Raw genomic sequence first — 13,999 nt, forward strand, 5'->3', positions numbered from 1 at the left:
GGAACATACAGTCTCTTTTTCTTCTTCTCCCGCCAGTAATACAGAGCCTCGCAGACTTTTGGAGGAGATACTTGAACGGTTGACACAGACCCACTACACATAAAGCAGCAAATTTGCTGTGCATAATGTGAATAATTACTGCATTATAGTTTTGGTTTTTAGGGCAACTGTTGACATAAGCAAAATAAGCCTGCAGTCCAGCTGCAGATCCAAGTTTTCATAAGTTTTCTTCTGTTTCTCCCTCCAGTGCTGTCTCCCTTAACAGTGACCCTTTTCAGACTTTTCAAGGTACAAAACCTTTACCAAATCCTCAAGCTCAGTCCTGCACACTCTGCTTTCACACATTTGGCTGATCTGAGCTTCTCCCTCGCTAAATATTTTCCACTGGCCTGAAAAAAAAATACAAAGAGACAGATACTGACTTAGAAAAGAGTATAGATAACTTTGAAGGCATTTGCAAGTACTCTCTAGACCAACTGATTCACAATGGTCAAAAAGAGAATGTCCAGTCCTCCCATGAAAATATTCAAAGTATCTTACAATTGCCTAACATATTCCATGCAAAATAATTTTGTTAAAAGTAAGAAACAAGGAGCAGAATATTATTTCTTTCTTTAGTTAAGTAACACTGTAAGTTGACCCTATGTATTCAATCACCTATGATGTTGGATACCCTGCTTTATGAGAGAGTGATGTGAAAATTTATCTCTAATGATAAACCAAAGTATTTTAAAGTTGGGAAGCAACAGGTATAAGTGTTTCATGCACTTTGAACTCTGTCTAATTGTGTGTAATACAGTGTTTGCTGGATATTCAAATTTCTATATGTATTTTATAATCTCAATAGAAATGCCCACTCTACTGGGTATAATAATTATTGCAGATAACAATGACAAGATTGTGGAAGGCTGACAGCAAAAAATTAGGAAACTTTATAGGAAAAGGTGTCTGCTTCTCACTAAGCCTGTGTTACCATGATTGTATTATTCCTGTGAAAAATACTTCCTTGATTAATAACAGACCCCAGAAAAAATGACAAATTATAATGCAAAAGAACTAGGAACTAAAAATGTCTCTAGGTTAATTTAACTGTCAAATTAAATGTCATATCCCAAGATGGATAAAATACCCAAAAAAATAGACTCAAGATTGATTTAAAATAAGGAGAGTGATGTCCTTCCAAAAGATAAATTTTAATAATGATATTGTTAGGAAAGGCTTCTTTCAAACATAACATATCTGTATATAGGAGAACTTCTTTAATCATCTCTGATTTTTTTTTCCTTCTAAATGACTTTCTAAAAAATGGAGGTAACTTGACATGTTACTTAAATCCAAATGGTGCTGATGTGCTGACATCAGTCATATTTCAGACTTACAGCAGGATGGGCTTTATCAAAATAAGCAGACTGTATGAGAACTATGGTTATATATATCAGTATTTTACATTGCTGTATTTCGATTACTTAAATCTAAACTTATAAAATATTGCAGCCATGTACTGGAAGAAAAATTAGTACATCTGGGTGTGTTGAAAGTATTTTTTTCAAGACTATGATTATATGGAGAATAGAAACCTGAAAATTTTACTTACTAGGGGTTGTCCTTGTTATCTGCTTAAAGTAAGGAAGTTCTTCAAATTCTCTCTTGGACACTTTTTCAACATAGAAGTGGCGCAGGATCCCTTCAGCAAAGAAGTAAGAAGTGCATGTTATTGGAAATGTGTCTGTGTTCTGAACCTGGGTGCCTGTCCTGCCTTTCCATTGTATTACTGCCATGTCAAGTCACCTTGTGAAATAATCCATATCAGTTATGGGGACTTTCAGCCTATTCTTTTTTTATTCTGTTTGCCATGTCCCTCCTACTCCCCTGTAAATCCTTCTTTTACAATTGCAGGGAGTTTGAGGGGTGAGAATAAGCCAGTTCTTTTCCAAAGTAGTTGAACCCTTCTTTAGTATGAGTAAATGCAAGACTCTATCAGAAGCCAAAATCCCCAAGTCTTGGAGAAAAGCAGCATAATTTTGCAGGCAGATCCCATTTTGCCTGTCATGAGCTAGCAGGCAACATCACTGTCAAATCACCACAAGGCTTTGTGGCTTCTTGAACACACACGGTAGTTATTAACCATCCAGTCCTCTGTGACTTCTCTTCTGCTCATACTGTGGGCTTGGCTTTGGGCTTTAAAGTGCATTCTAAAGATGTATCATTTCTGTGTAAATGGCTGCACTATCTGAGGGTTTGCTATGAGGATCACATGCTTTTTGCTTAAAGTAGATTAAGTAGGTAGGTTTGTTAGGAGGCTGGAGATAATTTTTATTATACTAGAAGTTCAGGATTTGCAGAAGAGTTTAGGTTTCTGAATTCTTTTCTTTTTTCTAATTTTACCACTTAATGTAGTAAAAGGTATTATTTCGATCCTTAACACGTTTTTGGCCCATATTCAAGACCCTCATGGGCGCAGCATCACTAAGGCAGATAAAACAGGCTGATGTCAATGGAGAGCTTCTTGGTCCATCCTAAATAAGAACATCTAGCCAATTGGTTCAAACCCTTCTACCCATTTCTCTGCTATAAATTACACAGGGGATTACTGACAACCTGTTACTGTGCTTTTGCTCACAACAAAGGGTAGGAGTTTGCAGAACTGGAGCTTTGTGTGTTATTAATTGTTTTGTATGGCAAACCTTGAGTGCACTCGAAGTGGCTATCACAGCGATCGCCTAAACAGCTAGAAGAGCAGTCTTTTGATGCTTGGGGTTGTAAACCGCCCCGGAGTTTCAATGGAAGATGATATACTGTTTAAAGAAAGAACTTGCTCACTCACCTTTTCTAATTGTCCACACATGTATTTCTATTTGAGGTGGCTTTTCTGTCTCTACTGCAATTTTTCTGATGGTTTCTCCTTCCTCTGTGAAAACGGATTCATAGACAGGAAATGTCTCCTTCCCACAGAAGTAATCTTTGTTGTCAAAGCTTTGACTTGGCACTTCTTCTGTTAAAAAAACCCAACAAAACACATACTACAGCTGTAATCAAGTCCTCCAGAACTTACTTGGCACCAACAGCCAAGCAGGTTTAGCTTAAAAGTAGCATTTTCACTTGTATAGCCACTCAAACCCATCTCAAGCTAAGCCCCAGACATTTAATAGTGTTCTATTCTGCTAAGTTCTCATGGTACACATATTTGTGTATAACCCAGTTTCATGAGGAAATGAACTGTGTAAAGCTGTGTGCTATGGGATACTCCTCACGACTTTCAAACATGATATCCACTTTTCAACCATATTTGAAATAATGGCAGGAGTCTCAGTGGTAATAAAATAACTAAATGAAAACTGGTGGTTGGACAGAGAAATGAGATGCAAATTAATGCTTTGCTAAGGAAAAGGGCAAGTAGAAGCTACAGGGTTTGGCAGCAGCCAGCTGGCCAGTGCACACCTGGCCTAGCCACAGTGCACATGACCTATTGCCCACCTGGGCACAGAGCTTATGAGTAGAAGTTGTAATTATTCTGTTGGTACTTGGAAGTTGGACAAGAATGTAAGAGAGATGGTGCAACTCAGAAACTCAGACTGCTGCCTGTGGAAAAACCTAATAATTAATACATCTCCACACATACAGGGCAGACTATGAGAAGAAGCATGGCCTTCTTAAATGTAGAATCTCAAAGAAAGACAGTGATTTTTGCTATTATATTTTCTACTGAAGTCTGTTAGCCAGTCAGTTTTGCTGACTGATCTCATGTCAAATAAGCCAAATAACACCTGTGGAACTCTGATGGACACAAATGATCTCAGTCATTTTGACTCCCAGTCATTTGGACTCGATGATCTCAAAGGTCTTTTCCAACCTAGTGATTCTGGGATTCACAAGTATCCTGCCTGCCTACTGCCACTGCATCCTGCTTTTTCCCAGCCAGCAAGACTAGCAAGAGCAAATGGGAAGTGTGCATTCTGTGAAGGATTTCTGTATACAACTGAGCAACTCATTTCCTCAGAACATTTCCACCCCATGCATCACTGAACAAACACAGGCCATATAGATTAGAAAAGAAGTTTAAAGGCACAGAAGGGAACTGGACACTCCGTTACCCTTTATATCATATGCAACATGGCTGGTCATTTGATAAACCATCAGCAGATTCATATTAGCAGATTTTTCACTAGTTGTAAGCATATGATATTAGTAAGTAATGTCTACATAGGTTAATCATTAGTGAAATATAGAAACAACACTAAATTTGTGGTAAGTCTATTTATTTTAAGGATTAAGTTACATAACTGAAACCAATCAACTTAGAATCAGGGGTTTTGAATCCTCCTGGTACATTCCTAGGGAATCTGCTTTTTCCTAGGGAACCTGCTTTGGCAGGGGGGTTGGACCCAGTGATCTCTTGAGGTTCCTTCCAACCCCTCCGATTCTGTGATTTAAAAAAGCTGAAATGACATTATCTCCTTGCAAATTTCACAAGGTAGAAAATGATTTGAAGGTTCTGTGGTCACTGCAGTAGGAGAAGGATGGGAGAGTCTTTTGACAGTAATGAGCTCTCTGTGTCCATTCCTGCAGTATTTTCTTTGGAAATGAGTGTCAGGAAGTCATGCTAGCAGCAGAGAGAAAAGCAGTTACTGATGGGAACATGTATGCCCCAGGCAGCAAGCCCCCCACCCCCGTTTGAGGAACAGCAGTGAACAGCAGGGCTGGCCAGGCAGCTCTGCTGTCTCACACTGAGACCTCTGCACACACGTTGCCACAGTGAGCACAGCTATTGCTCTCTTCATCAGGTCTTCTTGTGACCAGAAGGCATGAGCCAAGCCCCTTAACATGCACAGCAAAAAGGTGGTCTGTGATCAACTGTTTTACCTGGACAGACTTTACAGCATTTTCCTTCTACTTTCTGAGGGTATTTGCAGGGATATTGTTCTGGACAATGAATTTTCTTACATTCTTGTTTGGTGATGTTGCAGGTGCACAACACACACTCGACAATTCCAAAGGCCCGGAGATTAGGATGCCAAGATTCACCATGTGAGTATGTTTTGCCATTTGAAACACAAACTACAAAAGAAGAGAAAAGGAAGAAAAAGTACAACTGGAAAAGGTATGTTCACTGGCTGCTTCTCTGTGAATATTCATTTAATTCATGCACATTTTTAAAGTATTATCTCCATATATAATTTTTAGTGTCTCTGGCCAATTTCGCTGCTTGTTAACTTTAACCTGGAGTTTTGCTGCTTAAAATGAACCTGAGCCAGTGATCACCCTTTTCTGAGCAGTTTTGCTTTGATCCCAGCTCTGCTGACATTGATGTCTATCCCTGTTTTGAGGAGAACAGTGAAGGTGGCTGAGTCAAGTATTTGTCTAGCTCCTCTCCAGCGCACGCATTTCAGTTGTGCATCATTAACCAGTTTATAAAACTCACAGGACACAGAAATTCAATCTCCAAATGACATTTGCTACTGAGCCAACTGCACAACTTTCCTTTAGCTGAAGGTGGCTTTTGCAGTGAGCGTCACACATCAGCAGGATGGGTTAGTGCCTTTTACTGCTCTTGCATGAGAGTTCCTGCTGCCCAATGCACAGAACAAAGCAAGGGGAAGTTGCAAGAATGAAGCTTAATGTCCTTTGTGGAAATATATGTCCATAGTTGTATAGAGACATTGGGCTTTTGGAATAACAGGGAAACATTAACATGAAAGGATGCACATGGGACTGAAATTTCATTCCAATGGCACCTCAGGAGCACCTTACTGGTGCCCGTGGGAGACAGAGAAATACAAATGACACAGGGAGAGCAGAAAAATCCATGCCTAGTGGAAGCCAGTTTGGGTCACCCAGCAGTTAATGGGAATTATATCACTTTACACCATGTTTGCATTTGTCCTATAAACGTTACTCCTTTCTTTTTTAAATATTTTATAAACACAAAGAAAAATGCAAGCTAATCCTAACAAGGTGAAAGAAAGGGCACTGCCTTATTTCTAAAAGCAACTAAGTGAAGCCTGGATATGTTGTAAATATTTCCAATTCTTCTAATATGCCATCATTTTTATTAATGCTTTTATTTGTAAAACATGTTCCTATTTTGCCTGTAACTTTCAAAAGCAATTTAATTTTTATCTGTAATCTGAAATTTATATCTAACTGGTAACAGATGTCGCCAACTGGCTTGTATTTTACTGAGTTACTGAGATTTATGGAGAGTGTTCTTTGCAATGCATTGTCTTTCATGGGGTTATGCCATCATTTGGTTTATAATTTGCTACTTTTTAACTCTTTCTGAAGACATGTTTTTATTTTAGAAGTAGGAAACAGTTTTTATTCTTAAATAAAAGCAAATAAAGTGTTATCAGTATAGTAAGAGCATAGGAGAAAAAAACTATAAATGAGAAAACTGGTAAGTACTCAGCTGCTCAACAGGCTTCTAACATGCTTAAATAGTACATTATTAGTTATATTTATGCTTATATGGATTATTTTTTCCCCAACATGAGTTCTCCAGATCCTTTATGGACATAAGTATTTAATGATTTATCCCTGATAGGAAGGGATAATTCATATGACACTGTGTAGGTACATATTCTCTCTCTTTTAAGGGATTTTTTAGCATGGAACAGTTAAATAATTACTCCAAGATAGCAGATGAAACGTCCAGTAGATGCCAAAATATGGCAAACAACTTCAGTTCCCTCATGCCCTGTTTTTAGTGCTCTTCATGTTTAGAATGATAAATCTGTATCCATGCAACTGCACAGTATTTGCATCAGGAGAATTGTTGTGTGTTTGTTTTTTAACTTGTGGAAATGCATCTCAAGGGGCACATGCATTAATTAATAAAACACTCATTAATTGCACAAGAAGAGAGAAAATACAGGGTCAGCATTCCTGTTTCAATCATGGGGATCTCTCAGACACTCTTCAGGCATGAGTGTCTGAAGTTGAGGCAGTTCCTATATATTGCATCCAGAAATATGCTATTCCTCTGTATGCTCTCTATTTGCTGAAGCAAATCAGTTAGAAATCGCTTTGATGATGTCTTCATGTGTGAATTACATGTCAAAGATATTGCACTGCATGGAGATTCCTGCTCCTAGATCCAGCATAAAACACTGGCATGATCTGAATGTTTTTTCATGCTTGTTCAGGTGGATAATAAAGATCCTATGGCCAACATTCCTTCTGTTAGTTAATACCTTAAAAGATTAGCTGGCCCTAATACAAGGGCTTTTAACTCTTTGTGGGTAGTTTCTAAGTGCATACTGACTGGCATTTGCAGATAGATACTGTTCTGAACATGCGTTTTTACAGCTACTTCTTTTCTGGCTTTGTGGGCCTGTTTGTGCAGACCTCTCATCCCTTTCATTGTACAAAACCTGCTGTCCTGCCTACTGGAGAACTGAGGTATTCCCTCTGTGTTTGTCCTTCTTGTAGTGCAGCTGGAATATGGCTTAGTCACATTTGGAAAAGGTTTGCCTTCGTTTGGCTGCAAGTGCTGCTGTCCCCACAGTGCAGTACGTCCTATATTATATTAACAGAAGGAACTAAAGGATTCTTAGAGATTAATTACCTTGGTTAACTTTGCCTCTTTACAGCTCAGGCATCTGGTACAGATGCCTAGTCTGCCTCTAGTGTTGGCCATGGAGGAGGAAAAGCACCCCTTGAACCCCACTGTCTCAGACAACTAGCATTAAGGTGAGGGATATGATACTCTCTTGAGAATGGCTTGCTAAGCCTTGGAAGCTTCTTGATACTATGGCTACACTTTATGGCCTGAGATTTGTGGGGCAGCTTAAACATACACTGTTTACAGTTACTGAAGTTACAAAATAGGCGTAAAGAAAATTACCACAAACAATTTCCTAATGGACAAGTCACTGTGTGAACAAGTTAGTGAATCTGAAGGCATTGTGGTGTCCCTTATAGCACAGAGTGCTCACTTCCCTGGTAACCTCTGCATGTTTTCTCAGAATTATGTAGCATATTCCCACAAAGTAACTCAGAAAGCAGCCCAAAGGTGTGGTGCCTTTGCAGAATGAACTACGCTGCTGTATGTGTGGGTACAACTGATCTCAGTCAAGAGCTAATTTCATACCCTTAATAAATAGCTTACTGCTTTTTTCCTGTCGCGATACCAGTATGGATTTCCAAGATTCTCTGTATATCTTGAGGAGGTTATCTGTTTCCTAACCCAGGGTAATGCTGTAAGAAGTACTTGACTTTACCTCGTCCGTGCTTGTGCTTGTTGTTGATGACGATTTGTACTATTGTTCCTGAAGCCTGCTGGGGATCCGGGAGGACTCCACGGTTACTCCTGCCATTGGGGAATCGTGGAATGTTGACTACCTGCCTCACAGAGCTGGGGGACAGGTCATAGTGGGAGCGATGGTATGAGTGTCTCTGTTTGGAGACAGAAAGAGAGCAGGAAAGTAAATGTCTCGTTCCAGTGAGCACTAGAAGCTTAACACGAGCGATGAGTGTTGCCACTATCACCAACCATCATTAACTGTAATGAATGGCACCATACCAAATAAAGGCCATTCAGGTTTTGCAGATTGTTAACATGGTAATGAAGTCATCTACACATGCAGTTGCAACTCATCTCACCAGACTGTGTATGTCAGCGTAGGTGTCTTAATCTATTTTGGTCATCTAAAGACTCTAATCAAGCCAATGGACAGAGGCAATTTTAGAACCTGACCTGCTCTGGATCTCTGTATCATGAGGTGAATCACAAATCCAGAAGTGCTTATTTTGCTCCATGTAGTAAAAATTGTGTTCAGAGCTAGATATCTACTTGACTTTTTAGACACATGAGAAGAATTATAAGCCTGACATTTCTCTCATCAAAATTGCTTTCTACTAGGGCTCCAGTGGCAGAGCACATCCAGAATGACTGTCTAGCTTCTTGTCTGCTTGCAGCTTTAAACTTCCATGCGTGCCAGGGTTAGCCTTGCAGTCTGAGCAGAACCTTAGTAGAATCTGTCTTACTGATGGGGAAGTCTCATTTTATTTGCAAAAAAAAGTTATGTGCAGCAAATTTTCTAGAGCAAAAACACTGATTGTTTTCAGAGTTATTTTCCAAAATACCCACAGGCATGAAGGGTGTATATTACAGCAGTTATTTTACACGGCGTGATTCTTCTCACTAATCCAAAGACTTGTTGGTTCATGTATTTAGGTAGTGCTCACAATGCTTAAAAGCTCTTCAGATTATCTCCAAATGCTGTTATAAAAATAATCTCAAGTTGTTAATGGATACACTTACTTCCAGAGGTAGTGAAGCCCCTAAAGTAAATATATACATGTCTATATGCCAACTGGTAATTATCTGCAATTCTGATTTAAAAGTGATGCTTGCATAGCATACTTAGTGCTACAGAATTTTATTCTTATGGAACATATGCAAGAAAGACCAAATCCAAACACCACAGGAGCATATTGGAGTTTATAATTCAGTGTTGTTCATTAATTCCAGTTGAGTTTATTAAGAGGTTTGCAGAAGTGGAAGAAACCTATTTTGGCCTAGATTCACAGAACTCGGGGTGAAGCAGTAGATATTCAGACCTGTTATCATCCTTTTCTCATTTTCCCCCATTGCACTGGCATGCCCAGCACTGCAGGGAAATATGTCTTCAAACTGTAGGTGACACTTACAGCTTCCCTGTTGGCTGGCTGACGGAAGATATCTCCGTCGGAGTGTTCCCATGATAATTCTCCATCTCCTGTACAAGAAGCAGAGCAGCATCAGTTAGGAGAGAAAGTGGGCAACACCTCAGGTGATATTTAAGGAAAGTCTCATCCAGCTTTACAGCTAAATTTAGGGTGCAGGTTGCATCAGTATGTAGAAGTGTTGGTCTGTAGTCTGACTTTATTGCAGTAGATTCTATCGAGACCAAAAGATCTCTTCCCAACTGTTATGCAAACTCAGGATAAAGATTTACTATCAGATTTATGCAGCTTAACAAGATGCTATGGGCAAGGTAATTTCCAGCAACCATCTGCTATGTGATCTCAGGCAAAGGTGAGGAGACATGACTTCACCTAGCTCATAGAGAAAGCCTAAATTGTGTGACCTTCCATCTACTGTGGGCTGAGGGAACCCACAAGCAGTTTCTGTTGCTCAACTGACATGTAACCTGACAGAGAATTGAATCCTCAATTACATTTCTGCAGTCAGCTCTGAAGTGTAGCCATTAATAAATAACATTGTATTATACATATCAAGAAAAAGTAAGCTATATTTTGTCCTGAAAATTTCCTGTCCCCATATCTATATGGTTGTTTTTTCCCCTCCTATTTATGCTTCATTTAATAATAATTGATAAATCACAATTCACCCCCAGGTATGATTGTGACCCAGGGAAGTGCTTTCATCTGTTTGTCAAAGACAGGCTGTTTCATAAATAGAAGTGATAGCCATGCACAGTGCATGATTCATTAGATACAAACCAGCAACTCTTCCAGGGAGCCAGGCACGTGCAATGAGTTGTGGCAGGATGTATGAGAAGTTGGCTCACTAAGACTGGATCCATCCAAGCTCACAGGATCCTCTATTTGCATATATAGAGAGTAAGCAATGTTCAGCTCCACTTTTCTGAGTTAGGCCATTAAAAGTAGAACAGAGTAAGGCTCATAGCACTATGGACACTCGTGGCCAAGCAAGGACATTCTGAATTGTCTCTGAAAGAGAAACGGCCTTGCTAGAGCACTTGCAGTTTGTGCATGTGATGCAGAAGTAATGCATGCTTTTGAGAATCAGTGTGAGGGACTTGTGGAGCCAGGCTCTGGTTCCTCACAGCCAAACATGTGATTCATGGAAAGGAAAGTTGGAAAGAGGAAGAAACCCTCACTTCTCTTCAGGAATAGCGTCCAGCTGTTTCCTTTGTAAAGACAATTTCATAAACACAAACACAGCTAAGTGTAAGCTGCAGTGGAAATTACAGCAGGGAAAAATCAGTTCAGGCTAGAGAAAGAATGTGGCTTTAAGCAGTTTCTTAGAGATGTATTCAGAGATGTTCCTTGCTGAGACAAGCCATTGAACTTGAACTGATACCTGCTTCTTAGAAAACTTGTACAAGAACAGGAGAAAACATCTAGTGTGGAGCTGAGCTTGGACTTTATTCCAGCCTTGGCATTCAGATACAGGTAGAGGTAAGACCACTTTGCTAGTGGTTCAAAGCCTAGGTCTCTACATGCCAAGCACTGTGCCAGACAGCAGAGCAGTATCACCACATCAGGTGCTTTACAGCACTGCCACAGATCATCAGGGCCTGGGTCCTCAAAGCAGGATAGCTGCTGCAGCAGTAGTAGTGTGTGATACTGGCTTGGGAGAGCCATGGTGCAGGTATGCCTCTAGCTCTGGAGTTAACTCATCCAGATTTAACTCAATCAGATTCATCACGGATCCACTACCCTGGTGCACAGCATGTACTGACATTTTATCCTCTATGCAGTTTCTGAGAACTTTTCCCTGAACTTAAGGGAAAGTTGGATCCTGACATAAACCAGCATCTGAACCATAGCGCTCGGAGCCTTCTCTAGTCAATAGCAGAGGAACATGGAAATCAGCAAATTTTAATATATTATGTTAATATATTTGGCCATGCAGGGAGCAGAAACTGACTCACAGTTTCCTGCCCACGAGCTGTGCTAGATCTTGATGCAAACACTTTGTTTAGGTTTGCATTTTGTAAGATTCACAGAGGGCATATAAAGCAGCTTATGCCATGCTGAAAAGGAAAAAGCTGATAAATGATTGTTTAAACATTTTAAAACAAGAGTAACAGACAGTGGAACACATTAAAAACCCCTGCATCACTGGAGACACTAAGTTGTCTCTACTGCATAACCCAATTTAATCTCACCTTTCATATGGAAATTCTAATGAGCTAGTTTCCCATTAGTGACTCTGGCTGAAGTGACTGATTTCTCCAGCATGAGGCTAGTTTACAGCACAGCTATGTCTGACACTTCCTACTTTGAAAGCCAGTTTGATTTTTGTCACCAGAAGAGATTGGTTTCAAATAAATACAAGGCAACAGATACGAGGAATCAGATTATTAGCCAGGATTTACTTTAATTAGCTGCCAATATATTACTTTTAAAACAGTGTATCACTAAATTTCACCCTGGGAAGTCAGGACTATCACCTTGCCTGCCTGAGATCAGAAAGCTTTATAAGCAGCTTGTCTGGCAAAATGTTTCAAGATTTGCAAAGATACTGTGGAGTAACATGGCAAAGCACCAAAGAACAAGGAACAATCTCAATGCAAAGGAGATCCATACTGCACAGAGATCCTCATCCTTGCTCTGACTAAGCTGATGTATTTATGCAGCATGCAGCACTGTCCTCCTGAGAGATCAGTTCAGGTCCTACATGGTGCCATGCTGAAGTTAATTACCATGCATCTCTGCAGGTTAAGAGGCTTAGACAGCTTGCTGCATTGCCATGACTGCTCTGCTGCTATCCAGGAACTTGTTCCTTCCAAGCATGCTGTACTATCTCTGCATCAGGGTGCACTATTAAGCACCTGTGCACTCTGAAGTATCATTTTTTTGGCTCAGAGCTTTTAGTCCAGTGTGTGTACTCAGTAAAGTCCTCAGGACAGGGACTGAGGGACTACGCTAGTTCGCGTTTCACAACTCCAGCACCATAGGCAAATATATAACTGACAATATACTACTCCTAATTTGTTTCACATGACAGTACTGAGTTCAAATAAGCAGAATCTCAAAAGCTGCACAAACATGCAAGCAAGAGAGCCTGGCCTAATTGATATCAATAGAGTGGCACCTCTGAAAACCATAGGTACCTTTTGGTTGTTATCTGCATCTTTGAGAACTGGCCATAGGTGCTTAGATACCCTAGAAGTGGTGATTCAAGTGCCACAGTACTAATAGTGAAATAAAATGCATGTAGAAATTCTCAGATATTTAGATGGTCTTTTAGACTTTTAGGATTTGTCATTCAGAAAGACTGGAAAGACCCCTAGAATCAAGTTCCCTGTGTGTGCAGGACCTAAAATGCAATTACTAGTAAAATACTGAAGTCGCCTGAGTATAGATTGACACCTAATTTAAACTGGAGTAATTGACCTTACCTTCTGAGTTGAAATTCTTGTGTTTTGCATAACTTGAACAGGTCTGGGAACCTGTCAGATAGAAGCTTGTCTTTTATTGCAAAGCTTTTCTACCCAGAGCAATGGCAGCTATTTCAATACATCATTTGAATTTACCTCATTATGGGGATGCAACCTTATCATCAGTGCATTCTCTCCTTGTTTCAATTTAGGAAAACAAAGGTAGCAATGTTACCCTGATGGAATTCAAGGTTTCGTTTCCCAACATGCATTGGATTGTAAGTACATGGGAAACTTGCAGACAGTGTCCTGAGTGACAGTGCTGGTGCAAAGACAGGGCTCTCACAGGGGAAGGAGTAAATTCAGAGCCCATCCTTCTGTACTGTACTCGATCTTACCTCTGCAAACTGGACAGCAGGACTCCGGAACAGAAACTGGGAAAGAGCAAGTTAATTTGGGACAAGTCTTCAACCCACAGTACACATTTCCTTCCTGCCAGTAAAACACAAGGAGAATTTAGGAGGAGTCATCGATTTGTCTGGTATTGTATATGCCTTTTTTTATGGACATGCTTAAATCTAGTATGTGTGTTATATAAATGCCACTTCAGTATGCAAAAGCAGAGTATTAGACAAATGATAAGTCTGAATAGCATTTAAAAAATCTTGTCATGCAGAGGAAGGTCCCTTTCTTTAAGAAAATAGGGAAGAGGGAAGAAGTAAAAGTGTATGGGGAGAACTGCAATTATTGTAGGCTGAAAATGTACCTGACGTTGTTGGTACTAAAATCACCCAGTGTAAATTCTGCCCCCTGCTCTCCCTCTGTTGTGTCTTACCACTAAACTGGAGGAACAGCTCAGCAGTAACTAAAAGCCATAAAATCTGTTGAGTATATGGCCTGTTAAATGTGTGGTTAATGTTGAA

The 13,999-nt window shown here is 39.9% G+C and overlaps 1 protein-coding gene across 1 annotated transcript in view; it reads right to left on the bottom strand.

Annotated features, from left to right (window-relative positions):
* Nucleotides 1-258: 258 nt before the first annotated feature.
* The window catches only part of CHRDL1 (chordin like 1), a gene marked incomplete at both ends in the record, with an annotated part of 36,201 nt that continues 22,460 nt past the window's right edge, over nucleotides 259-13,999 (bottom strand). The window contains 7 exons of the mRNA XM_084269110.1: nucleotides 259-389; nucleotides 1,595-1,684; nucleotides 2,825-2,992; nucleotides 4,861-5,055; nucleotides 8,220-8,394; nucleotides 9,652-9,719; nucleotides 13,475-13,568. Of these exons, the coding sequence (XP_084125236.1) occupies nucleotides 259-389; nucleotides 1,595-1,684; nucleotides 2,825-2,992; nucleotides 4,861-5,055; nucleotides 8,220-8,394; nucleotides 9,652-9,719; nucleotides 13,475-13,568 (921 nt within the window). The remainder of the gene's footprint in view (nucleotides 390-1,594; nucleotides 1,685-2,824; nucleotides 2,993-4,860; nucleotides 5,056-8,219; nucleotides 8,395-9,651; nucleotides 9,720-13,474; nucleotides 13,569-13,999) is intronic.

Source organism: Gallinula chloropus, assembly GCF_964237585.1.
Source record: "Gallinula chloropus genome assembly, chromosome: 11".
Classification (NCBI taxonomy): domain Eukaryota; kingdom Metazoa; phylum Chordata; class Aves; order Gruiformes; family Rallidae; genus Gallinula; species Gallinula chloropus.